General features: G+C 38.4%; 1 protein-coding gene across 4 annotated transcripts in view; it reads left to right on the forward strand.

The window, feature by feature from the left end:
- The first annotated feature begins 380 nt into the window (after positions 1-380).
- The window catches only part of RPS6KC1 (ribosomal protein S6 kinase C1), a 204,436-nt gene continuing 177,595 nt past the window's right edge, over positions 381-27,221 (forward strand). For 3 of the 4 annotated variants that reach the window (XM_044916375.1, XM_044916377.1, XM_044916374.1), the window contains exons 1-3: positions 381-637; positions 16,998-17,033; positions 23,515-23,635. In XM_044916375.1, the coding sequence (XP_044772310.1) occupies positions 533-637; positions 16,998-17,033; positions 23,515-23,635 (262 nt within the window). In that variant the 5' untranslated portion in view covers positions 381-532. The remainder of the gene's footprint in view (positions 638-16,997; positions 17,034-23,514; positions 23,636-27,221) is intronic. The other variant, XM_044916376.1, reaches the window with a different exon arrangement.

Below are 27,221 nucleotides of genomic sequence, written 5' to 3' on the forward strand. Positions count from 1 at the left end.
AAGGAATGGTTGTGTCTGCCAGAGTTCAGATGTTGCTGTGGGTATTTAAAATGATAGGCCGTGAGTAAGGAAGTAAAGAAGATGCCATCCCTTCACGACTCCATATAAGTTTGTACACGGGCTGCGCTGGGCGAGCGTGTGGAGCACCGAGGTCTCACCTGCGTGTCCTGGCTCTAACAGCGCTCATAACATCTAGAAGGTGTCGGAGCTAGCGCACAGAGACTTAGCGGAGAAGTCTCAGCTTCCGCAGTGACGAGAGTGCCGTGCGACCACTTGATCCTTGTCCATTTGCCAGGCCCACGCCGGGATGGGGGTCAGCTTCTAGCGTGGAGCCTCCCCTCCCCCAGGTCGCTGGCAGCGGCCTGACCCGGAAGCTTCTCTGCCGAGCCGGAAGCAGAGCCGCGCAGCGAAGGGCCGCCGTGGAGCCACCGCCCCCTCGCCGCTTCGCTGCTGTTTGGGGATCCCGGACCGCGGCGGCGCCGGGTTGCGCTGATGGTCCCCGCCCGGCGGCGGCGGCAGAGGCGGCAGGAGGATGACCTCTCCCCGGGAGCGGGGTGCCGACCTGGCCCGTTTCTACACTGTCACCGAGCCCCAGCGACATCCAAGGGGCTACACGGTGTATAAGGTCACCGCCCGGGTGAGTACCGGTGTCGGTCGGGCGTAGAACCAGAGTTGGGGCGTGAGGGATTAGGGTATGGACCCTGTGTGGGGGTACCTGACCTTGGGTCAGAGCCTGGGATGGGACTGGGTGCGCCCAGTGCCGGACATGCGTCGGAGGTGGGGACTTCTGGAAGACTGGGGTGTAGGGGCTGAGTGTTGAATGCTCGAGACTGTGCTATAGAAGGTCGCGGTAGTGCCTTCATTCTAGGGTGGGGCAGGCGTTGATGGTTTTAAATTGATGATTCAGACCCTATCCCAGTAGTACTTTCTCTTCTGAGGCTGAAATCAGCAGAAACGGTTTTGCTTGCTTCGCCGGGATAGTGTAGATCGAAAAACTAATTCATGTATTATTTGATTTATGTAATAAACGATATTTCTTCCCTTGATCTTTTATACAGTGTCAGGTTTGTAGTGAGGCAGACAGACTCTTGAGAAGGATGTCACTGTAGTCACCAGCCTAGGCCGTCTGTGTTTGGCTGTGTCTTTTTGCCTGGGATTTTCATAATTTGCAGTCGTAGGAGACATAGGAGAAATTCTCCTGGGAGTGTCTTGTGTGAGTTGTTTTGAGGGCGTATTTAAAAGGTGTGAGGCTCCTTTACATTAACTAACCAATTTTTAGTACCCACTTTGTTCATGTTTTATTGCTTTTGCCTTGAGTTTTAAAGAGAGTTTGCATCTCCCTTCTTGGAAAAGAATAACAAAAATAAGTCGGAATGTTTGTGACATATGTATGTATGAGTATGTGTGTATATTAGGCATGTTGTACATATTACCCAACTGAATCCTAATTTTAATGATGAAGAAACTGAGGTTCAAGGAAGTTTCATAACTTGACTAACTTTACATCATAAGGCAGGTGCACATTTAGGATTTGAGACCAGTTCTGCTTAATTCCAAGTTATATAAAAAGTTAAGAATTAATTTTATCATTGTCATTAGTTGTTAAAGAAGAGAGGTACAGATAGTAGTAATAGTGCAACATACATTTGGAGGATGGCATAATCCTGTGTGTTGGAGAGCTCAGGAAGTAGAATTTGAGAAGAACCTTAAAGGTTAGGTATATTTAGATAAACAATTTGGGGCATGAAAGTGGTACATGTTTTATGGAAATGGCCCACAATTCAGTCATGTGAGAAGATGGGAGGAGCAAATTTGTTTAAAGATAAGACCAGGCTTGGTTATCTCAGAGGGTTATACAGAGAATTGAGTGAAATTTGTTACTCCCCCTGCTATGCAAGTAAGGTTGTTACATAGGATGGGAGTGTTAGTTTCAGATTAAGAAATTTTTTCAGATTACAGTTAAGGGACCCTTATTATACCACTCTTGAAACCTTTCTAGTTATTGGGCCCTTCAAAATCTAGACTTAGTTTCCTAACATTCTTTATGGAATTAGAACAATCTTCAATATACATAGTGTTCCCTTCATAGCACCCTAATTCATCCCTTATGCTTAATCTATTTACATGTCTGTGTCTCTTAGTAGATTTACAGTAGTTCTCTATCATTGGCATTTGTTTCCTTTTATATCACCTACGACAATGTATGGCACACAGTGTTGAAAAAAATATTGTTGAATGTTTTCCTTCCCATTCTAGGCAGCACACCCAATAAATGTTTAGTTCCAGGCACTAAGTGCTATGAGGAATACAAGGCTGAAGAAAGCATGTACCTTGCTTTCAAGGATGCTCCCAGTAGAAGAGAGTTAACTGGGCTTAAAGAAGTGTAGTACAAGATGGAAATGTTAAATGTAAGAGACTACAGAAAAGAGCTATGGGATTTCAGAAGACAGGGAGATAGCTCTGGCTCACGGGATCAGGGAACGTGGACCAATTAAGATAAGTGGTGAAAGATGGCAAGAATCCAGACAGGTGGGATAAAAGGAGAGGGCATCGTAGACAGAAGGGTGAATGGGAGGAATAGAGCCTGTAAAGGCCTGAAGGTGTGCATGTGTGTGGATCTTGAATAGGAAACGCTGAGCATGATTATTACTTGTAGTCTTACTTCGTAGAAGGAAAGGTTAACCTAATTTACATCTCAAATATCTTTTCTTAAGCTGTGAACTACTTTTTATGACAACAGTTAACTTATGACAATGTAAATTAGAACATGAAGTAGCACATTGCCTTAGAAGTAACCAAATTTATATAATATGCATGCTACATATTGCTGTGGTTATTTGAACTGGGGAAGTTGTTTACACTGTCTTTTTTTCTCCTTGTAAATGGCTATTTCCTCATTTTTTGTTTCTGTTACAGGGTTTGTTTTTTTAAATTTTTTTTTAAAGATTTTATTTATTTATTTGAGAGAGAGAGACACAGTGAGAGAGGGAACACAAGCAGGGGGAGTGGGAGAGGGAGAAGCAGGCTTCCTGCTGAGCGGGGAGCCAGATGTGGGGCTGGAGCCTGATATGGGGCTCCATCCCAGGACCCTGGGATCATGACCTGAGGCGAAGGCAGATGCTTAATGACTGAGCCATCCAGTCGCCTCTGTTTTTTTAATTTTAAGGCTTGAGGGTCAACATGGAGATATACTTTTTTTTTTTTTTCATGGAGATATACTTTTAAAAAACAACTGTGCTTACTATTATAAAACAAGTAAAATATTTATTATTCTTTGAGACTTGAGGAGAAAAACATCTTTCCTCAGGAGAATTAACCAAGTAAGTAGTGCTCCCCTGAGAGAACTTCATGAGATAAAGATTAGGGATGTCTTCTCAGTGTTTCCTACTACTAATTTACTTCTAGCCTTAAGGAATAGTCCCTATATTCTTGACCTTTACACCGTTCTTTATGCAGAAGTAGAATTCGAATCATGGGAAGTACCATTGTTAAATTTTAGGTAGCATAAGAGCTCTCTCATCTTTTAAAAACTCCTTGATATTTTGTTTTGCAATTCTCTGGAACTAACAGGCTTGGATAACCTTATGGCCAGTTACAGGCGTGCTAACAAATTTCCTAGTTAAATTCTGTGTTGTTTATGAATTTTTATCTAGAGTAAGTATTTCTATTAAGAATTGGAAAATTCTTTTATAGATTTCCTTTAATTCTTAATTAAAGAAGACGCAGATATAAAAGAGCCATTAGCAGTGTTTTTGGTTGTTTCATCATGCTACATTTACAAAACTCGTATTGTAATATAGATTTCTCAACAACATTAAGTGAATGGTATTCTTTCCATGAATATGGAAAGCGAAAGGTATGCTTTAATTTTTAAATGGCAGTGTTGCCTTATGACTATATTTTGTTTATATTGAGGCATACTTTATGTACAACCAAGCTCATCAATTTTAAGTGTACAGTTTGACGAGTTGTGGCAAATGTGTATAGTTGTGTAACCACTGCCATAGTTCTCACTGCAGAAGTTCCCTCATGCTCCTTGGCCTTCAGTTCCCCCTTCCTACCCCCTGTTCCTCGGCAACCACTGGTCAGTTTTCTGTCACTGTAGATTAGGTTGTATTTTCTAGAATTTGATATAAATGGAATCATACAGTACGCACTTTGTTTTTTGGTCTGGCTTCTTAACTCAGCATGATTACTTGAGATTCATCTATGTTGTTGTGTGTTTTATTCTCTTTTATTGTTGACCAGTATTTCTTTGTATGGTTATACTACAGTTAATCCATTCTGTTAATGAGGACTTGGATTGTTTCTGATTTTTGGCTATTATGAATATAGTTATCATGAACATTTGTATAGAAGTCTTTGTATAGACATTTGCTTTCATTTTTCTTGATGGCACACAACCTTCTTTGCTGTAGCTTTATACTAACATCTTGAAATTAGGTTCTCTTTCTCAAAATTGCTTTGATTGTTTTAGATTGTTTAGATTTTTGTATAAAGTTTAGAATCAGTTTGACAAATTCTACAGACATACCTACCCAGATTTTGATTGGCATTACATTGAGAATACAGATCAGCTTCTACAGAAGAAGATATCTTAACAACATTGATATCTTAGCAATATTGAATCTTCTGATCCATGAACATGTATCTTCCATTTATTTAGCTCTTTAAGCAATGTTTTCTAATTTTCAGTGTGCAAGTCTTGTGCATACTTAAAGCAATTTGGGTGTTTTTTCAAACTGAGAATACATAAGTCCACATTTTATATAGCAAACGCTTATATGGTGCTTATATGAGTCAAGCACTGTTCTATTCACTTTATATAAATCAAGCTCATTTTCTACAGCAGCCCAGTGAGTAGGTGCTATTATTATTCTCACATTATCAGTGAGGAAATTGAGGCACAGAGAGGTTAAGTAACTTACCCAGGGTCACACGGCTAGCCAATGGTGGAGTCTAGATTTGAACACAGGTAGACTGGCCCCAGTCGCAGTGCTTTTATCCCAGTGCTGCTGTTGAATACCTATATAAAACGTATTTCATTAGATGCTGTGGGTGTATGTATGGGGGTGCCTGTGTGTCCCCACAGGGCCTTACTGTAGTTTGGCAAAAGTGATGGATACGTGGAAAATACAGTGACTGTGATAATGTGAACAAAGGGGAGCAGGGAATGAATGGAAGAAATACTTAGCTTGATTTGAGTCTAAAAATTGCCATTTCCAAGGCTTCAAATTGGAACACTATTTGTGTTGCTTGGAGGGAACCTGCATTCAATTCCTGACCGTATTCTTGTATGGACTTCTTGTGAGAAGGAAAGGAATTATTTGTAGTATATTAGTACACTTTTCTCATATACCTTTATGTTAGATGCTGTTGCCTCTGTCTGGAATGCTCTTCTCTTTTATGTTGGTATCCCTGTTCATGTGAAGTGTCAGCTCCTGCCCTGTGTTTTCCAGGAAGCCTTTCTTACGTGTAGAACTCCATGTGGATTATATATCCCTCCTTTAAAGCCTTTATCATAATGTACTTGTTTGTTTCCTTGTTTGAGGGCGACTGCCTTTTTAACTTTATATTCATGGTGCCTAGCACAGAGCTGGACAATAGCAGGGATTTGAGAGAAGACTGGAAAGAGGCAATATTTTTCTTTTTAAGTGTTCCTTTTTAAATCGATATATAGTAAAATTGACTTCTTATATAATTCTATGAATTTTTACACAATAGATTCAAATATCCACCGTCATCATCAGGAAACAGAACAGTTCCATCATCCCCAAACACTCCCTCATGCTATCCCTTTTATATATTCTTCTCCCCACCTCTTAGCTCCTTGGCGACCACTGATCTGCTCTCTACCACTCTACTTCTGTCTTTCTGAGAATGTTGTATAAATAGAATCATCCAGTATTTAACCTTTTGAAGACCGTCTTTTCTTCCCATTTTTTATAGGATTGTTTTCTAAGTGTGGAATTTTGAGATTCTATATTTGTTCTGGATGTAAGTTTTTTTGTCAGATATGTGATTGTATATATTTTCTCCCAGTGTATAGCATATCTTTTCATTATCTTAACAGTGTCTTTCACAAAGCAAAAAGTTTTAATTTTGGTGAAGTCTCTTTCTCTTTTTTTTTCTCATATGAAGTGTGCTTTTAGTGTTGTATCTAAAAATTCTTTACTAACCTCAGGTCACAGATTTTTTTCCCCCAATGTTTTGTTCTAGAAGATTTAGTGTTTTGCATTTAACATTTGGCTCTATGATCCATTTTGAGTTTATTTTTGTATAAGGTGTGAGGTTTAGACAGAACATGCATATGGATGTTCAATTGCAACAAAACACTTTATTTAAGAGACTAGCTCTTTTTTTTATTGAATTGTTTTTGCATCTCTGTCCAAAATCAATCAGGAAATATATGTGTGGATCTGTTTCTGGATTCTGTTTTGTTTCATACCACACTGCCTTGATTATTGTAGGTTTATATTTATATTAAGTCTTAAAATTAGGTAGAATTCCTCCAACTTTATTCTTTTTCAAAATTGTTTTGACTATCTAGTTCCTTTGCTTTTCTATATCAATTTTAGAATCAGGTTGTCTATATCTACAAGAAATCCTGATAGGATTTTGATTAGAATTCCAAAAATCTGTGGGTCAATTTTGGGGAGAATTGACATCTTTACTCTGTTGAATCTGCAAATCTGCAAATGAACACACTATGTCTTGCCATTAATTTAGGTGTTCTTTGATTTTTTTCATCAAATGTTTTATAATTTTTTATAATTTTCAATATACAGATTCTGGACATTATTGTTAGATATATTTCTCAGTATTTCATCTTTTTGTAGCTACTCTGAATAGTATTAAAATTTGACTTTCAAGTTTTCATTGCCAGTATAAAGACATTTGGGTTTATTTTTCTGTTGACTTTATATCCTATGATCTTTCCAAGGTTATTTATTAGATTTAGGAGTTTTTGGTAGAGTTCTCATTTTTTTCTACATAGACAATACACGTTTGGCAAAGGGAATAGTTTTATTTCTTTTATTTCTTTTTGTTGTCTTATTGTTCTGCCTAGGACTTATAGTGCAGTGTTGAATAGAAGTGGTGAAAGTGAACATCCTTGCCTTGTTCCTGATCTTAGAAGGAAAGCATTCAGTCTTTTTCTCTTCAGTATGATATTCACTGTGGAGTTTTTGTATGCTGAATGCAGCATATTTAATTTTTAGTTTTGATAGCTTTTTATTTTGAAAGTAATGCATATTCATAAACATTTCAAGTAATAATTTAAGCCACTATGAGGAAATAAAAGCCTCCTAAATTTTATTTTATTTAATTTATTTTTTTATTAAAAGATTATTTAAATTATTTATTTTTTTATTAAAAGATTTTATTTATTTATTTGACAGAGAGAGAGCACAAGCAGGGGGAGCCGCGGGCAGAGGGAGAGGGAGAAGCGGACTTTCTGCTGAGCAGGGAGCCCGATGCGGGGCTCGATCCCAGGACCCTAGGATCATGACCTGAGCTGAAGGCAGATGCTTAATGACTGAGCCATCCAGGCACCCCTAGCCTGCTAAATTTTAAACCCTTAACTGCTTATATTATTACAAATGTCTGATGTTAAAGCAGTGAGAATTATTAGTTTTTGGTTGTTAAATCAGTAGCTCCATGAAGGTTTCTTGAAAAATGGTGTTGGCTTACTCTGGAAATAGTTTCGGCAAATGGAGTAGTCATGGGGGTACGGAGGGAGATTAATTTGTTGAAAAATATATTTATGATTAAAAATTTTGAAAAATCATGGTTCGGCTCAGGCCATGATCCAGGGTCCTGGGATCAAGCCCCACTTTGGGAATCCCTGCTCAATGGGAAGTTTGCTTCTCTCTCCGCCCCCCTGCTCTTGCTTTCTTGCTATCTTTCTCTCTCTCTCTCAAATAAATAAATAAAATCTTTAAAAAAAAAAAAAAAGAAGAATCATGGTTCTTAAGTTCAGTTTTTTTCCTAGCATCTTGTTTTAGTCTACCTTTCCTTTGTTTTTAACTGTTAATACTGTTTAATAGAAAACTATCTCATGTGAAAAATGTTAGTAAGCAGGTTTTTTTTTTAAGATCTTATTTATTTATTTATTTAGAGAGAATGTGAACAGGGGGAAGGGCAAAGGTAGAGGGAGAAAGAGAATCTCAAGTGGACTCCACATTGAGAGTGGAGCTGAGGCGGGGCTCCATCTCACTATCCTGAGATCATGACCGGAGCTGAAATCAAGAGTTGAATGCTTAATTGACTGAGACCCCTGGGCTCCCCTGGTAAGCAGGTTTTAAAAAATGTAAGCCAATCCTGTTTTCATTTTGTGTATTGATAACTTATATGCTCAGATATTAAGATTTTGTGTTAAACTGCAAACTTTAACAACAATGATTTTGATTTTCCTTGAAATTAGATTGGAAAATAGTTTACCTTAGAGTGGTGCCATTATAGTTGGTAAATTTATTTATTTTTATTTTTTTATTTTTTTAAAGATTTTATTTATTTATTTGACAGAGAGAGACACAGCGAGAGAGGGAACACAAGCAAGGGGAGTGGGAGAGGGAGAAGCAGGCTTCCCGCTGAGCGGGGAGCCCGATGCGGGGCTCGATCCCAGGACCCTGGGATCATGACCTGAGCCGAAGGCAGACGTTTAACGACTGAGCCACCCAGGCGCCCCAGTTGGTAAATTTAAAGTGAGAAATACAACTTAACATTTATTGAGTGTCCAAAGGTAGCTTGCTGTTATAGTTTCTTTATTCTCTCTTTAGATTTTGGGATTTTATTATTTTTTTTTTTAATTTTTTTTTTTTTTTAAAGATTTTATTTATTTATTTGAGAGAGAGAATGAGAGAGAGCACATGAGAGGGGGGAGGGTCAGAGGGAGAAGCAGACTCCCTGCCGAGCAGGGAGCCCGATGCGGGACTCGATCCCGGGACTCCAGGATCATGACCTGAGCCGAAGGCAGTCGCTTAACCAACTGAGCCACCCAGGCGCCCAGATTTTGGGATTTTAATGATGTAGAAAGCAATCATTCCTTTCAACATATTACTTTTGTAAAAACTTGTTAGAAAGTGGAATGTCTGAATTTTTTCCCATTGACTTATGTATCTTATATGGAAGTTCTTTCATTCCAGAGAACTAAACAATGTTGTAAAATGTCTAATTAAATTGGTTTGTGCAGGTGCTGTCTCTTGGGTCCAGACTACCTGGCTGGCGGGTGATTAACCAACCCAAATATTCTTGCCAACCAGTGACAACCTGCAGCTCTGCAGGGAAAAGAGGGAAAGAGGAACTGAGAAGCAGGTGATGGGGTAGGATGGAGGTTGAGTTTGGTAAGAGGACACTTGCCTCTGGGAGCTGGGCGCTTTGAGGTACCTATTCTTGCCAGAGCGGGGTGGGGTGTGTGTGTGTGTGTGTGTGTGTGTGTATGAAATGCAGTTTAAAGGTGTCAGTATGTTTGGGCGCCTGGGTGGCTCAGTTGGTTAAGCGACTGCCTTCGGCTCAGGTCATGATCCTGGAGTCCCGGGATCGAGTCCCGCATCGGGCTCCCTGCTCGGCGAGGAGCCTGCTTCTCCCTCTGATCCTGCCCCCTCTCATGTACTCTCTCTCATTCTCGCTCTCTCAAATGAATAAATAAATCTTTTTTTTTTTTTTTTAAAGATTTTATTTATTTATTTGACAGAGAAAGACACAGCGAGAGAGGGAACGCAAACGGGGAGTGGGAGAGGGAGAAGCAGACTCCCTGCCGAGCAGGGAGCCTGATGCGGGACTCGATCCTGGGACTCCAGGATCATGACCTGAGCCGAAGGCAGTCGCTTAACCAACTGAGCCACCCAGGCGCCCCTAAATAAATCTTTAAAAAAATAAAAATAAAAAAAAAATAAAGGTGTCAGTATGTTTATATGAAAGTATGGATTTTTTGAAAGTCAAATGCCTGAAAGTCAGGATTGTGTGCATTGCGTTGATGAATGTGCCATTTGGTTTACATAATCACCACAATGGGAAATGTTCAGTGTAGTATAGCCTTACATTTTTGTATATCCAATTATTCTCATCCCACATTTGGGGAGTCCTATCTTTGAGAGATGAAGAGTGGGCATGTGTCCCCCCCCCTTTTTTTCATGTTTGATTATTTGTATCTTGACACTTAGTTTTTAAAAAATGTTACTTTTGGGGGCGCCTGGGTGGCTCAGTCGTTAAGCATCTGCCTTTGGCTCAGGTCATGATCCCAGGGTCCTGGGATCGAGCCCCACATCGGGCTCCCTGCTCGGCGGGAAGCCTGCTTCTCCCTCTCCCACTCCCCCTGCTTGTGTTCCCTCTCTCGCTGTGTCTCTCTCTGTCAAATAAATAAATAAAATCTTAAAAAAAAAAAAATGTTACTTTTGTAAACCCTTTATCCACTTAGCTCTATTACCAGACTGGTAGCTGAAGAGCCATCAGAAGACTTGACTGTAATAAGTTGCTCATAAAAGTAACTTCTTAAAATTTATATTTAACTCATTTCTGCTTGGTTCTAAAGGGACTAATTTTGTGATCATTTTTTGTAAGCGATATAATAGATTTGACTGATTTTTTTTTTTTTAAAGATTATTTATTTATTTATTCATGAGAGACAGAGAGAGAGAGGCAGAGGGAGAAGCAGGCTCCCAAGGAGCAGAGAGCCCGATGCGGGACTCGATCCCAGGACCCTGGGATCATGACCTGAGCCGAAGGCAGACGCTCAACCATCTGAGCCACCCAGGCACCTGATTTGACTGATTTTTGTAGTTCTGTTTTCTAGGAGTTATCTTTCAATCTTATGAAAAAGAAAATTCTTTTGTGTGGGTCTGAGTGAAGAGAGTGACTTCAAATCATAATTATGATGGTAATTAGATAAATGAGTATTTTAAACTTTTAAGGAAAGTTGGTAATACTTATTAAGAAGTAGATAAAATAAGTTAGCACTCTGAAAAGGATCTAGAGGACCTAATGACTGTATATGATCTGTTGATTATTATGGGCCTGAGCTAGTCCAAGCCCTAACTTAAGGTCTTTTTTTTTTTTTTTAAGATTTATTTATTTATTTGTCAGAGAGCGAGAGAGAGCGCGTGCGAGTGTGCGCACAAGCAGGGAGAGCTGCAGGCTGAGGGAGAAGCAGGAGCTCCTGCTGAGCAAGGGGTCGGACTTGATCCCAGGACCCTGGCATCCTGACCTGAGCCGAAGGCAGACGCTTAACTGACTGAGCCACCCAGGCATCCCCCTCAGGTCTTTGTTTTAAAGATAGGAAAGAGGGCTCATTTTAAGGTTGCTTTCTCTTTGGTTTATTACTAAACTGGCAAAAAAGCAGTTCATGGCTAGTACCAGAGCCTGTAATCAGACCCCTTTCTATTTAGCTCCTTCTCTTCTGCCAAAGCACTTCTTCAGCTGCTATTTTTTGGTCAACTTATATTTCTCTGTAAAAGACAAAATGGGTTTACCTAACAGGCATCAGGAATATTACTTGCATACTTGGAATTTCATGTGACAGAGAGAGAGAGAGAGGGAATATGAGTAGGGGAGAGAAGCAGAGGGAGAGGGAGAAGCAGACTCCCCGCTGAGCCAGGAGCCTGATACGGGGCTTGATTCTGGGACCCTGAGATCATGCCCTGAGCTGAAGGCAGACGCTCAACCATCTGAGCCACTCAGGCACCCCGGAATTTTAATCTTTAGGAGGGCCGATTTAGTTGTGTCCTGGAAGGAGTACTTTGTTTGGAATCATGGAGTTCTGAGATCCATGGAGTTCTGATATCCAGTCTTGCCTGTAACTGATTAATATGATTAATATTAGTATGTGACTGTATGCTCTTGGGCTTGGTTATCTCATCCTACCAGGCAGGATTGTTGTGATTAAATGAAGTAGAGGACTTAATTTCTTTTTTTTTTTAAAGATTTTATTTATTTGACAGAGAGAGACACAGCGAGAGAGGGAACACAAGCAGGGGGAGTGGGAGAGGGAGAAGCAGGCCCCCCGCGGAGTAGGGAGCCCGACGCGGGGCTCGATCCCAGGACCCTGGGATCATGACCTGAGCCAAAGGCAGACGCTTAACGACTGAGCCACCCAGGCGCCCCTAGAGGACTTAATTTCTTAGCACAGTAAGAGATAGTGACCTTCACTGTAAGCCCTTATTTGTTTTCCTAAATTCAGAATTTGCTATTGGCATTAACAGGGGCAGATGGACTACAAACATTGCAGCAGCATTTCCCAACTGTATTTCAAATTTAGTGGGTGTTGCATTAAAGAAATAAAATAATAGCAGATAACATATGATAAAAACAAAAAGTTGACTGGATAGATACTACATATTTTTCTTTTGGAGATTTACTATGCATGATAATGTATTAAAAGGCTTGAGAAAAGGCCTGCTGTAAAAAATGTCTCTTTTTTAAACAAAGGTAAACTGAATTGGTCATTAAGCTCTTCCTTTGAGAGCACTGATTTTAAAGAATATTGATATTCCATACAGCATGGTTTGTGAAGCACTGCTTTAGGGTAATAATTGGAAGATGACTTGGTGATAGAATTCTCTATACCAAGAGGCTCTACAAGTTATCTGTATAGGTGATAGGGATTACAGTGGAAATTTAGGAAATTCAGACAAAAGGAATCACTGCTTTAAATTCCATCTTTTGTGGCATTTATTGGCTGAATTTTATGACAAAATATTGAAATTCACCCCGAAAGAAGTTACTAAATGCTAGCTAGTAACCTGTATCAGAGAGAATTTACAGTGTTTTGTTTTTTTTTTTTTTTAGAGTTGATATTACTTGTTGAGATGATTGCTAAGATAGTGTTATAAGTTATAAAAATCTGGGTCTGAGGGCTCATTTTGTTCATTTTCATTATGATCGTATTCTTTCTTCAGATTTCTGATCGATACTCTTATTTTTCACCAACTTTAAATTCCTGCTGAAGAGAATTACATAGTTAGAAAGAGTTGGACATTTGGTCTCAACCTATGTTATCCTAACCAACCCTTTTGTGTTTTTGATTTCCATCTCAGGGGACATATTCTTAACTATTTAAATAAGATTATGCATGTGGGAATACTGAATCTCTTATAGTGGGGCGCCAAGTGGTTGAACTTGCTAATGTATTTGCCAAGCGGTTATATTTTTATAATATAGTGGTGTAGAGATCAGACCCAGTGTATTTTCTGTTATAGTTCAGTATCTAGCAGTGGAGTAGGCCTTAATATTTGTTGAATGAATAAGTGAAAGAATAAATAAAACCCAATAGTGACAGGGTTTGTGGAAGTAAGTAAACTCAATTATTGCTGAAAATATTACAGATAATTTGAGGGATACAGTGTAGTACAGTGGAAAGAGCACTAGACCAGGAGTCAGAAATCCAAGTTCTAATTCCAAATCTAAAGGTGAATAGTCATGTGATCTTATTCAAGTCTCTGGATCTTATTTCCTCATTGGTAAAAGGGAGACTCATAATAACCACTCCTGCCTAGTTCATAGGTTGTTGAGGGAATAAAATGAATCATTAATAAAATGCTTTGCAAATATAAATGTACAAAATCAGATTTTCCCCCCCTCCATGCCTAGCACAGTACCTTGAACAATATTAGCACCGGTATAGACTTTCTTTCTTAACACTGAAAAGGAGGCTAAGAAACAGAGTCTAGGATTGATTCTTGGAATGCTCACAGATTGTTGGGGGATAGAAGGAGGAAGAGGAACCTGCAAAAGAGAAGCAAAAGAACCAAGGAGGAAAGAGGAGAACCAGGAAACTATAGTCCTGAACTTTCCCGATGATTTTCACTAAGCTTTGCTTATGCTCTTGGGGAAAGGGATAGTTAATACTTGGCAGGTAGCTTTTGATTTAATTTTCTGATCTCTGCCTGATTAAATCCCTCGCCCCTTCACATGAGAAGTATTTGAGGGTGAAGAGAAGTTCTTGTAAGCTTAAATTAAAGACCTTCATTTAGGTACTTTAAGAATACTTAAACTTTGGTTTACTGTATTTTCTATACTAACTATGAATAATTTATTATCATGAAAACATTAGAAGTCTTAATCACTCAGCTGTTCTTGACAGCTTCAGGGATGCCACTGTGGTCTGGACAGTGAGCATCCAGTGTCAGGGAAAGGTCTGGGATGAAGTGTTTCCCAACCCGATGCTTAGCACACTGCTGTTCTCTGAGATACTAAAATAAGTTTGGGAAATACAACCCTCCTCCTCCATTCTGCATTTCCTCCTCACCGTGCCAGCCCCCCCCCCCCCCCCCCCCCCCCCCCCCCCCCCCGCACGCATATCACTAGACTGTGAACTCCGTGAAGGTGTGAATGCAGGGGCTTTGTCTTATTCACCATGTAGCAGCAGCACATAGAACTCTGTGAGCCACTCAGTCTGTAGATGACAAATCATAATCAGATTGGCTATTTCTGATAAGATGGTTTTAAAATTGTGGATGTTGGGCACCTGGCTGGCTTAGTTGGAAGAGTGTGAGACTCTTCATCTTGGGGTTGTGGGTTTGAACCCCACATTGGGTGAAGAGATTACTATAAATAAATAAACTTTAAAAAAGTTGTGGATATTGTCAGGGGATGGCTAATGTATTTCTGCTTACTCAGTATACATATATTTGATTTCCAGGAATGGCTTACCTGAAGAAAATCCAAAATGTGATATTTCTGATTGCACACTGAATCAGGAAATAATTTCTTTTGTCACAAAAAGATCATTTGCGTATGTAAAGGAAGATTATTTAAAATAGTAAGATATCTTCATATATTTACAAAGTGATTGAGTTGTAAATTAGTAAATCTATTACTTTTCCATAAAAGAAAACTTGTAGAATGTCAGGTACACCTGACTAAACCTTCTTGCCAGTGATCAGATGTTGACTGTTTTTGGTGGGCAGATTATCTGTGGCTTGATTATCCCTGACTCTCTTCTCATTAGCATATTTTACAAAAATTTAAGAAAAATTTATAGTAGGCAAAATTAAATCATTAGTTGTGTGAAACACTATCATAGTTTTAGAAAGGTGGGTATATGTTGGGGGGGGTGCTAGTATGTGAAAGTAATAGCTAAAATTCAGTATTTGAATAATTTTATGGTCATTAATTAACTATTCTAGCCTCTTATTCTAAATCTGTGCTGTCTAATACAGTAAGAATCAGTCATATGTGGCTATTTGTATTTAAATTTAAATTAATTTAAATGAGATAAAATTAAAAATTCAGTTATTAATTGCAGTAGCCATGTTTCAGGTGCTCAGTAGCCACGTACATATATGTGGCCAGCCGCTACTGCGTTGAACAGTGCAGATAAGGAACATTTCTTTCCATGATCAAAGAAAGTTCTAGTGGATAACACTATTCTAAATTAATGAAAATTGCCAAGAGATTTCACCAAATTTATATATCCTGAAAGCTGGAGAATAGGGTGGCAAGAAATTGGAAACCTTTCCTGTCCGGAATTCTTAGGTGAGGCCTCTCAAGATAGTTAAATTCTCTAGTAAGGGAGAGAAGGAACTAACTTTTTTATTATGAAGTTCTTGCCATGCTCTGATTTTTTTTTTTTTAAATATTTTATTTATTTATTTGAGAGAGAGAGAATGAGAGAGAGCACATGAGAAGGGGGAGGGTCAGAGGGAGAAGCAGACTCCCCGTCGAGCAGGGAGCCCGATGCGGGACTCGATCCCGGGACTCCAGGATCATGACCTGAGCCGAAGGCAGTCGCTTAACCGACTGAGCCACCCAGGCGCCCCCATGCTCTGATTTGATGTCTGTCAGATCCAGGCCAGGCAGGGAGTATTATTCCCCATTTTATAGTGGAGGTCAAGCCTGTTGAGTGGATCATAATCTTCAGTTTACCGTTGTCACCAGTCAGCAAAGACTTCTTTCTTCTTCTCATCCATAGGCAACTATTTTAATGTGTTAATGTATCTTTTTGTCTTTGCAAAATGCATATTAAAGTATCTAGTTCATGAAATTTACATTTACATAGATGGTATTATGTATCTAATGTGAGATTTCCCTACTCTCCAATGCTGTTTGATGATTTAAACACCCAGCCTTCTTCTTTTCGTAAGTTTTGTGAGGAAATCTTTCTAAATGGTGTTAAACTTTTTGGCTTTTATAATTAGAGAAGTCTGAAATAATCCCCCTCTTTTTCTTTGCTCAAGGAATATTGATAGGATTATTTGTCCCTGAATGCTGTATGTGATTTTTTGTAAGTTACTTTTCTTCACCCGTTCGGTGGTCAGTGATTACTTCACACAGGTATTGGTGTGCCTGAGCACTGTGGCTGCTTTTTTTTTAATTGGAATTTTTATTGAGCTAACTGTAGATTCATGTATAGTTGTAAGAAATAATACAGAGCCATCCCTTGTATACTTTGAATGGGCACAGCTGCTTTTTTTGCTTCTACTTTATATGTAGGCTGGGAAGTGGGGTAGAAAAGCTTGTTAGAATTATGTCGAGTAAGAGTGAAGCCACCGCATTCTCTTATGAGTATAATGTATGAACTTTAGTGTGTGGGCTTTTTTTTAGCTGCCTTTCTTTCATTCTTTCTTTCTTTTTCTTTCCTTCCTTCCTTCCTTCCCTTTTTTTTTTTTTAAAGATTTTATTTATTTGGCAGAGAGATAGAGAGAGCCAGAGAGCACAAGAATTGCAGAGGGAGAAGTAGAAGCAGGCTCCCCACGGAGCTGGGAGCCCGATGCGGTGGGGGGAGGGGGGGGGACCCTGGGATCATGACCTGAGCCAAAGGTAGCTGCCCGACTGAGCCACCCCGGTATCCCTTTAGCTGCCTTTTTCTTAATTTTTTTAGCATGTGTTTCAGGTGGTGAAGTTATTATATAGCTGAGTTCTTTGTAAGTGATATAATATGGTATTTCTTTTCCTTTAAGCAAATTGAATTTCTCAGTCAAATACTGTTGAAATTAATTATACAGATGTGAAATCTTAAATTTTGGTAATGACGAGATATTTCTGTGTATGTTTTGTTTTAGGTTGTTTCACGAAGAAATCCAGAGGATGTCCAGGAGGTAACATGTTTATATATATGAAAATTTTATTTTATATATTTGACAAAAATTTAATTAAATGCTTTGTTGAGGAAACGGAATTGTTGGTATGTCTGTCTTCATATTTATGTGTTTGTCTGGAGATCATCTTTAGCTCACAAAACAGTAGCTGAAGTTTCCTATTTCAGACCTATTAAATATGGTTAAGTTTTAGTAGGTGTTAAGTTATACAAGGGAGAATTTAAGGAATTATAGTGCTGTTTAATAATGTGATAATGTTTCTGAAAACTAACATTCGTAAGATTTTAGTATTAGTTAAGAGCTCTTACCTATTTCAAAATCATGATAACTTTAATAAAAAATGAAGAGTATTTGGTAACTAATTTTAAAGATCATAATAAATTATGGGTTTCTGTCTACTTTCAGTTTTATATTGAGTTGACATGTTGACACCTTGGAAAACTGCTTTGGATGTAGATGTCTGTTTCTTTTTTAAATTTGTAGTTAGTTGTTTTGCAGACTCTTTCTCTCTAAAATGATACCAGTTTGTGTGTTTTTGCTTAAAACTATGGAATTCTTTATTTGTAATTATTTTGTGCTTGTTATATACCTTAAGGAATCCTAACTGGGGAGCTTGCTTGTTTTAACATTTTTTGATTTACTTTCATTTTGGTACCTGCTCATTTACACCATATTAGAAGGACATATGTTGGGGATTTTTTTTTCTTACTAAAGTGTTTAAAAAAGACATTATAAATTGGCAGTCTTGATTCTGCAAAAGTTTCCCCCCCCCATTTGAATTTTAATGTCTTTAGATGGAGTATGTATTTTCTAACAAGCCCCACTACTCCTTACTTAACAAACCTGGCTTGATTCATACACTTATTGTTTGGTGCTGGTTGGTTTGAGTGTGTGACATCAGGTTTAGACAATATTTGAACTTTTATACATTAGCATTTCTTGCTGTATTTGATTCAATATTTGTTTTGAGTTCAATAAAACACAATTTTAAAAGATTTCATACTATTTTTCTTAGGTGTTTTAAGATAGCTCACTTTTCCCCCTCAATAACCAGGAAGAGAATATTGTAGTATAGTTATTTTGGAAAAAAGGATATATGTATTTCTATATCTATATCCTTCCAAAATGGAAGTGAAAATAATTTGCACCATTGTATTAAGTACTGTCTTTACTTAAGTGTCAATTGGCTAGTATGGACTTTCTTTAGAATTCTTCTAATTATGTTGAATTAATAATCAGTACAGTCTGTTCTGCTTTTGAAATTTTACAATTCTGTTAAAATTAAAGATGGGTTGTGTTTCCTTTGAATACATTGTCTGATTGCTATGCTGTAGTTTGTAGCTTGATGTTCCCATTTTCCAGGGAGAATCCTGAGCCAACCTATCCATGAACATACTCTCTGCCATTTCCTTAATCCTTTTTTGGGGAAAACTCTTTTATAATAACAACTGTTGGTGAACCATTCATCAGAAAACTCTTGTAAGTGTCCTTTAGTTAGATGATTGCATGGTCCTTTGTTAGACATGGTATAAAAATTTTTAAAAATGTCTTCTGTCTTGCCGGCTTCTTGAAATATAGAATAACCTTGAAATTGTAACACTCTAGCTTCTCATGTATTTCATTCAAACATTGGAATTCTCACCTAGGAGAGAAATTTGCTACCTAGAGTTTGTTTCCATTTCCTTTCCTTTCAATTTCTCTCTCCTCTTAAAGGATTCATTTAGTTACTGCTTTAGAATTTAGTCAGGCTTCCCAAGCGCTATTGAAGATTAGAAGATGTTCTGTTGATCTAACCAAATATAGGCTAATAGTATGCTATCCTTATAAAACTGGAGGTGTTTTGTTGGTTTTCTTTTATAGATGTATTTGCACACCTTGGTACATGGTACCAGGTAGCAGTGTTTTCTTCCTAATGCTGAAATACTCACATGGAGGAAATAATTTAAAATTATCCAGGATAGATTTCTTTTACAAAGTTTTATCCTTCAAATTCCCTCTAAATTTTTATTTATTAAGAGAAGCATGGGATGGGGCGCCTCGGTGGCTCAGTCGGTTAAGCATCTGACTTTGGCTCAGGTCATGATCTCAGGGTCCTGGGATCGAACCCCACATTGGGCTCCCTGCTCAGCGGAGAGCCTGCTTCTCCCTCTTCCTCTGCTGCTCCCCCTGCTTGTGCTCTCTTTCTCTCTGTCAAATAAATAAAATCTTAAAGAAAAAAGAGCAGCATGGGAAACTCTGAGGGGGACAGCAACAGTTAATGTGGCCTCTCATTCAGTAGATTCTCTACAGCATGAACACCTGCAGAAGGGTAAAGAAAGAACTAGAGATGTTGTGCCCTCCCTCCCGTACCTTTTTCAAAAAGTAACCTATAACTCTGTTTCTCTATAGGTAGTAGATTTCACTGGTGAAATTTGGGAAAAGGAGAAGAACTGAAATAGAACTTTCTATGTATCACATCAGAAATCTGTTAAGTCATTTCATAAATAAAATAGTTTGATAAAACCATTTGAAAACATTTAAAATGTGTCAAGGGAAAGAAAAGGCTCTTGAAAAGGGGAGAAAGAAAATCCGTAAGCAAGTATGGTAGTGGTGCTGGTTGCAAGAAAAGATGATTCAGCAATTTTAAAATACTATGTGAGAGGACAAATTGAATTGAATTGAGTTTTTTTGTTTATGGGATCTAAAGGTTTTTGCTATCATTAAGTGAAATTATCTGAAAAGAAAACATTTATGTAAAAATTATTTAAGGGAATGTTTTTAATGAAAGTTCAAAAGCTTTTACTAAATTCGTAGTGTATATATATGACTGTCACTGAATTAATATTTAACTGAGGAATTTTATGCAAAGTAACTTTAATGAATAAGAAATTTCTGCAGGGGTTGGTTCAAGAGAATAGTAGTTGTTATAGTTTTTTTTTTCCTAGTAGGAAAGAATTACTAGAGAAAATAATTTTTGCATGCATCTTTTGGACTTTGTGTAGTCCAGTTATAAACATCAGTACTGCTAATGTAGTGGAAATGTGCTTTTGTTCACTTTTCCCTTTTGAAGATTTCTAGAAATGTCCAAGGTTAAAAGGAGTACGAAGAAAAGGAGGCAGTAGATGGTACATTTAGTGATGCTTTGATTTCTTTCATTTTTTTTTTTTTTAAGATTTTATTTATTTATTTGACAGAGAGAGACACAGCAAGAGAGGGAACACAAGCAGGGGGAATGGGAGAGGGAGAAGCAGGCTTCCCGCTGAGTAGGGAGCCCGATGTGGGGCATCGTGGGGCTCGATGCGGGGCTCAATCCCAGGACCCTGGGATCATGACCTGAGCTGAAGGCAGACACTTAAGCACTGAGCCACCCAGGTGCCCCGATTTCTTTCATTTCTTGAGGGTTTATATTTGCTCTTAGATATTTGGTTCTATAGTTCTAGTGTTGAGAATAAGGAGGATGTGAGAGAATAAATTAGGCATGATGGAAAAAAGAGTCTCACCTTGGAGGCTCTAATTCTTACTCTGACAGACTATATGCTAGTTTATAGACAATGTTGTTATTGTCATTATTGTGATTAAGTTACTAACTTTTTTTTTTTTTAAAGATTTTATTTATTTATTTGACAGAGAGAGAGATAGCGAGAGCAGGAACACAAGCAGGGGGAGTGGGAGAGCGAGAAGCAGGCTTCCTGCCGAGCAGGGAGCCCGATGTGGGACTCGATCCCAGGACCCTGGGATCATGACCTGAGCCGAAGGCAGACGCTTAACGACTGAGCCACCCAGGCGCCCTAAGTTACTAACTTTTGCCCCTTAAGTTACTCTGCCTTAAAAATGACCCTAATTAGAACAGAAATTTTATCTGCAGATTTGATTCCATGAGTTACATACAGTCTTTTGAATAGCTCTCGTTTCTAGTTTATAATGGCTTTAAGGATGGCATTTATCTTATGTAAGGTTATTTTCACAAGCCCATCACCCATTTCTGCCTTTGGCAGCGTGGTACCACCACAATTTGATCTATTTTAAAAATATAAAAACAGCACTTTTTTTCCCCATGACAGAATTATTTTCATGTATTGAAATTAGAAATTACAGAGAAGCAAAAAATGTGAAAATTAAAATCACTTGTAATCTCACTGTCCTGAGACCATTTACTTTTCAAGTATTGGTTTGTCTTAGTTATTCATTCCTCTTGCTCTTTTACTGGGACTGTTGGTTCTTTACTATCAGCTTTTGTCTCATTCACTTCCATTTTAAAATAAAGTCTTTTCTTCCATCCAGGTGGTCTGTCTCATGGCAAAACCAAGTTCTTAAATACCTACTTTGCACTTGGTTTCCTCTTCCTTCTGGCTGACCTCTCATAGTTAGGGTTCCCCATTGTTTTGTCCTCAGATTCCTCATCTTGTTAAAAATGCTGAGAAAGCTTTCCTGAGTGATTGCACACCTCTCTGCTGATAATTCCCAAATGAATACATCTTGCTTAGTTCTCTCTCTTGAACTCCATACCTGTGCCAAATATGTATAAAATTGAACTTTGTTCTTATCTTAAAAGTTTCCTCTCCCCTTTTCTTCACCTTAGAGAATGGCACCACTATTTATCCAGTTGCAAAAGCCCAGATTCTGGTGATTATATTTGGCATCTCACTCTCATTTTAAAAACGTCATCCCCAGTCCCTTCTCTCTCTCTTTATTTTTGTTGGTCTAATCACTACTTGCCTTCAGTATTCCTAAGATAATACCTTCCGTAGGTGCTCCTTTCTTAATACCCTTGGGCTTCTCTTGTCCGCATTTATCACACCGTCTTTTGAGTTAGTTATTCTGTTGGCTTCCTGCTGCCCACCAAGACTGGAAGTCTTTGAAGGCAGGGTCTGTGTTTCTCATTTCTTCATCCTTTGTGCTAACACAGAGCCTAGCACAGAGTAGGGACATGAAAATACTTGTTTTGGTGACTATTTTTGTTGTTGAGTAAATGAATAAAAGGAAACATCAGAAGGAAGCAGTTTAAATTAATTCATATGATAATTTGACTAGTCTCCCAGGATTATAACTATAGTAAAAACAAGAAACTCATTATGGTAGAATTTTTTGATAGTATGATAAAGTTTAGTTAAGAATTTCTTACATCCAGAGAGTAAAGTTTTTGACAAGAGTCTCTTAAATCTCACTTGATTACCTTCTTGGCCTAAGATTTGCTTATTATTAGCATTACATTCTATTGAGTTTGTTAGAAGTGAGGTAATTAGGTTTTTTTTTTTTTTTTAGAAGCAAAGACCCTAGTATACCAGGTAATGGAATTTAAAACTCAGTTTTATCCTATTTTTTGGAGACTGAGGGGCTGAATCAATGATATCAAAGTCATGTCAAATCTGTTTTCTTTATAAAGGTTTTTTTTTTTCTAATTTAATCTGAATAAAGTTAAACAGTAATTCAAATTAATGGAGGTAAACCTCTATGTGTTATATGATCTAGATGACTGTTATTTTCTGTTTTGAACTATACTAGTTCTAATGGTATTCTGTTCAGGATTCATCTTGCCTTAAATCCTTATTACTACTTTAAACTGAGATTTGTGAAATAAGATTTATGAAATGTAAAAGTTAAGGTTACTTGCTACACAACCATTTCTTCAGTGTTATTTAGTTTATCCTTTAGGCAAATGCTGTGTAGTTACTTTATGTTTAAAAATTGTTTAGGGGGCACTTGGATGGCTCACTTGGTTAAGCATCTGACTCTTGATTTCAGCTCAGGTTATGAGCTCAGGGTCGTGAGATCAGGCCCTGTGTAAGGCTCTGTGTTCAGAGTGGTCTGCTTGAGATTCTCTCTCCTCCCCCCCAACACGTGTGCTCTCTCTCTCAATAAATAAATAAATCTTTTAAAAAAATTGTCTAAATTAGGTGGCTTAGTTGGTTAAGCCTCCGACTCTTGATTTCAGCTCAGGTCATGATCTCACGGTTGTAAGATTGAGCCCTGCTTTGGGCTCTGTGCTGAGCATGGAGCCTGCTTGGGATTCTCTGTCTCTCTCCTCCTCTCCCTCTGTGTGTCCCCCAACCCTGGGCTTGTGCGTGCCGTGCACTCTCTTTTTCTCTCAAAAAAATTGTCTAACTATTTTGTGTTTATAAACACGCTCTTTTTGAGACAGAATATGTATTTTGATATCTAGCTCATTTCCAGGCTCATAGTAATTGAGTTTTGAAGAGGTTAAGTGACACTTTAGGTGGTATAGACCTTCTTTGTACCAGGTTGAATATTTTCCTAAGAAAACAGTACTTGTGTAAAATGAAATTTAAAAACCAAAACAGAAAAGTTAAAGAGTTGCTGCTATATATTTTTAAATCAAATATTATTTAATCTCAGACAGTTAACCATATTGGTTAGAACATATATTTGTTTGCCTCTGCATGACAATTTTGGGCACTTACATGAAAAGATTTTTTGTTGTTTAGATATATGAACCTACATAGTGTCACTGTGAGAGATACATTTGATTTTTCTTTTTCTTTAGATAATCGTATGGAAGAGATACAGTGACTTTAAGAAACTACACAAAGAACTATGGCAAATTCACAAAAACTTATTCCGACATTCAGAATTGTTTCCTCCATTTGCTAAAGGAATAGTGTTTGGTAAGTGATTATTTTGAAATTGTGATTTTAAAAAGTGATGATTGGCTAATTGTGTGTGTATGCTGAACCCTGGAATACTGTACGATGAAGTCAGAAGCCCTTAGTAAGATGACTCGTATTAGGCAGCAAGCAGTTGTTGTTTTTTCATGTTCCTGGTGTAGGCTCTTAACTCTGATGCATTTACTCTTCCCTTTTGTGAAACAACAGCACACCAACTTCAATTCCAGCCAGTCAAGCAAATAAAAAAAACAAAACAAAACCAAACATGTAGGAACATAAGAAGAGATGATATTGAATTATTCTTATAGTTCTGAAATTTGGGGATTTTTAAAAGTTTATACTTCATACATTTTTTCTCATACCTTCCTTAAAATGTGAATGGTTATGATTTGAGGCACCCGGCCAGGCCAGATACAGATATTTTGGGGTGGTGGCTCGGGATATGTTATTGATTAACGACTATTAGATTCATGGCTTCGCAAAATTTTAACAGCAAACTGAGGCACAGAGCTTCCTAGTACCCTGCTCTTGTTGCTCTGTGCTGCCCGTGGTGTGTGTGTGTGTGGGGTACGTCACCCTCTAGCAGGTTGTGGTGCCAGTTCCTGTCTGCAGCTCCCTGCTTACCAGTCCCAGCCTGCAGGTTCCTGTCCATCAGCTTTGGCTTTCCTACCATAGAACAGCTCTGACTGGGGTAACCCCGCTAACTTCTCGCATTCTGTGTGCCCAAGCCACACTGCATGCCTATCTGCCAGCCTTGGTCTGCCTTTACCCCAGAAAGTTGTTTCCTGTGGCTTTCTTAACACAGACATTGTGTACCCTAGGCCCTGTGTTACCTTGCTTGGGAGTGGGCTCCCAGCACTGTGATTCTCTCATGTTGCTCGCCCACTAGTCTGGTCCCATGTGAACTCTGGAGGGGTCTTTCTCGATTTCCTGGCAACTGTGGACCGGCTCTGGCCTAGGGAACCCAGCTAACTTCTCCCCCATTCAGTGGCTACAAACACATCTTCTCCACGAAGATCCCAATCCCAACTTTGGGCAAGGGGTTCCCCCTTCCAGGTTGTTCCTTCCTTTGGTACTTTCCATTACCCTGGGGTAGTCTTTAGAATTAATAAGTTAACTGTTGTTTAATAGTCTTTATTTATATTAAGCTTTCCTTCTTCAAATTACTATGTGGATTTGGTCTCTGGACTGAACCCTACTGATGCTCTCTTTGGTTGAGGAAGACTTTTGGATGATTTGAAATTATCCAATCTCCACCTGCTTGTAGTTTATGTGGAATAGTGATTTCTTCAGGCTGATTGCAGGACCACAGAACTCACTGAGCTTTACACCTTTCTTAGGATATTTTGCATGTTTTACAAATCCTTGAGATCTGGGGACAAGAAACAGATACATAATAGTATAGTAACGTCAGTGGCATTTATGACAGAATGAAGTGTGGCCATCAAAAGCTTGTTGCTACAATTCTTTAATTTTTTTTTTTTTTAAAGATTTTATTTATTTATTTGACAGAGAGACACAGCAAGAGAGGGAACACAAGCAGGGGGAGTGGGAGAGGGAGAAGCAGGCTTCCCGCGGAGCAGGGAGCCCGATGCGGGGCTCGATCCCAGGACCCTGGGATCATGACCTGAGCCGAAGGCAGACGCTTAACGACTGAGCCACCCAGGCACCCCACAATTCTTTAATTTTAACAAATACTTAATATTAACAATTTATGATATATAGTGATGTCTTGAAATATAAATAATGTCAAGAGGTATCTTGGGTTCATAATTACAAAGGAAAGTATTTGTATTTCCTTAGGTGAAAAGCAATGTGGACAACAGATCAGTAGCAATAGAACCATTAGTTTTGATGGTACCATCAATTAATTTTGTTCCCCTATGAAGCATTAGGGGATCCATAAACTCTTGTAAATCTTTGGTCACTTTTGGCCTTTGAGCTCAGACATTCCATGGTATTCACGTTTCTGATGCCTTCTGTTCATTGTTATTAGCCAGTATCTATGGTTCCTTACCTTTTTCTGTGATACTTTTTCTGATTAAAGTTGTAGTTGCTTTTTGCCATTGAACTACTACCTTTTCTGATCATGATTCTGCTGCTGTTAATAGAGTCTTCTTCGATTAATAGCAGTCCAGCCGTAATTATCTGGAAATTTTATAGGTACACTTAATTCAAGAAACATTTTAAAAATAGGCATTATGGATATGATGATTCAGCCTCTGTCTTCTGAGAAACTTAGCTGAAGTGAGCATCATGATCTAAAAGTTCTGAAAGGGAAGTGCTTTAGGATGTGACATCCTTACTGTCAAGTTTTTAAGTTTTGTGGCACTCTACTTTTTTTTTTTTTGAGATTTTTTTAAATTGACTATAGTTGACATATAATATGATAGGAGTTTCAGGCGTACAACACAGTGATTAAACATTTACATATATTATGAAATCAATACAGTGAGGCTAGTTACCATCTGTCACCATACAAAGTTATTACATTATTATTGACTGTATTCCCTATGTTATACTTTACATCCCTGTGACTTACTTATTTTATAACTGGAAGTTTGTATCTCTTTATCCCCTTCACCCTGACCTCCTTCCCCTCTGGCAAGCACCATTTTGTTCTCTCTATCTATGAATCTCTTTCTGTTTTGTCTGTTCATTTGTTTCGTGTTTTTTAGGTTCCACAGATAAGTGAAATCGTACTGTATTTGTCTTTCTCTGACTTATTTCACTTATCATAATACCCTTTAGGTCCATCCGTGTTGTCACAAATAACAAGTTTTCATTCTTTTTTATGGCTGAATAATAGACTGTTGTGTGTGTGTGTGTATATACCACATCTTCTTTATCAATTCATCTATTGATAGACACTTAGGTGGCTTCCATATCTTGGCTATTGTAAATAATATTGAAATAAACATAGGGATGCATATATCTTTTTAAATTAGTGGTTTCATTTTCTTCAGATAAATACCTAGAAGTGGAATTGCTGGATCTTATGGTAGTTCTGTTTTTTTTTTTTTTTTTTTAAAGATTTTATTTATTTGACAGAGCACAAGCAGAGGGAGAGAGAGGGAGAAGCAGGCTCCCTGCTGAGCAAGGGGCCTGATGTGGGACTCGATCCCAGGACCCTGGGATCATGGCCCCAGGCTGAAGGCAGCCGCTTAACCGACTGAGCCACCCAGGCGTCCCTGGTAGTTCTGTTTTTGATGTTTTGGAGAACCCCCCATTCTGTTTTCCAGTGATTGCACTATTTTACATTTGCACCAAAAGTTGCAAGAGGATTCCCTTTCCTCTAAATCCTTGCCAACACTTGTTATTTCTTTTTTTTTTTTTAGATTTTTAAAATTTATTTATTTGAGACAGAGAGAAAGAGAGAGAGCACATGAGAGGGGGGAGGGTCAGAGGCAGAAGCAGGCTCCCTGCCGAGCAGGGAGCCCGATGCGGGACTCGATCCAGGGACTCCAGGATCATGAGCTGAGCCGAAGGCAGTCGCTTAACCAACTGAGCCACCCAGGCGCCCCACTTGTTATTTCTTATCTCTTTGAGCCTACTCATTCTGACAGATGTGGGGTGATATCTCATT

This window comes from Neomonachus schauinslandi, chromosome 6 (genome assembly GCF_002201575.2).
Source record: "Neomonachus schauinslandi chromosome 6, ASM220157v2, whole genome shotgun sequence".
NCBI lineage: Eukaryota > Metazoa > Chordata > Mammalia > Carnivora > Phocidae > Neomonachus > Neomonachus schauinslandi.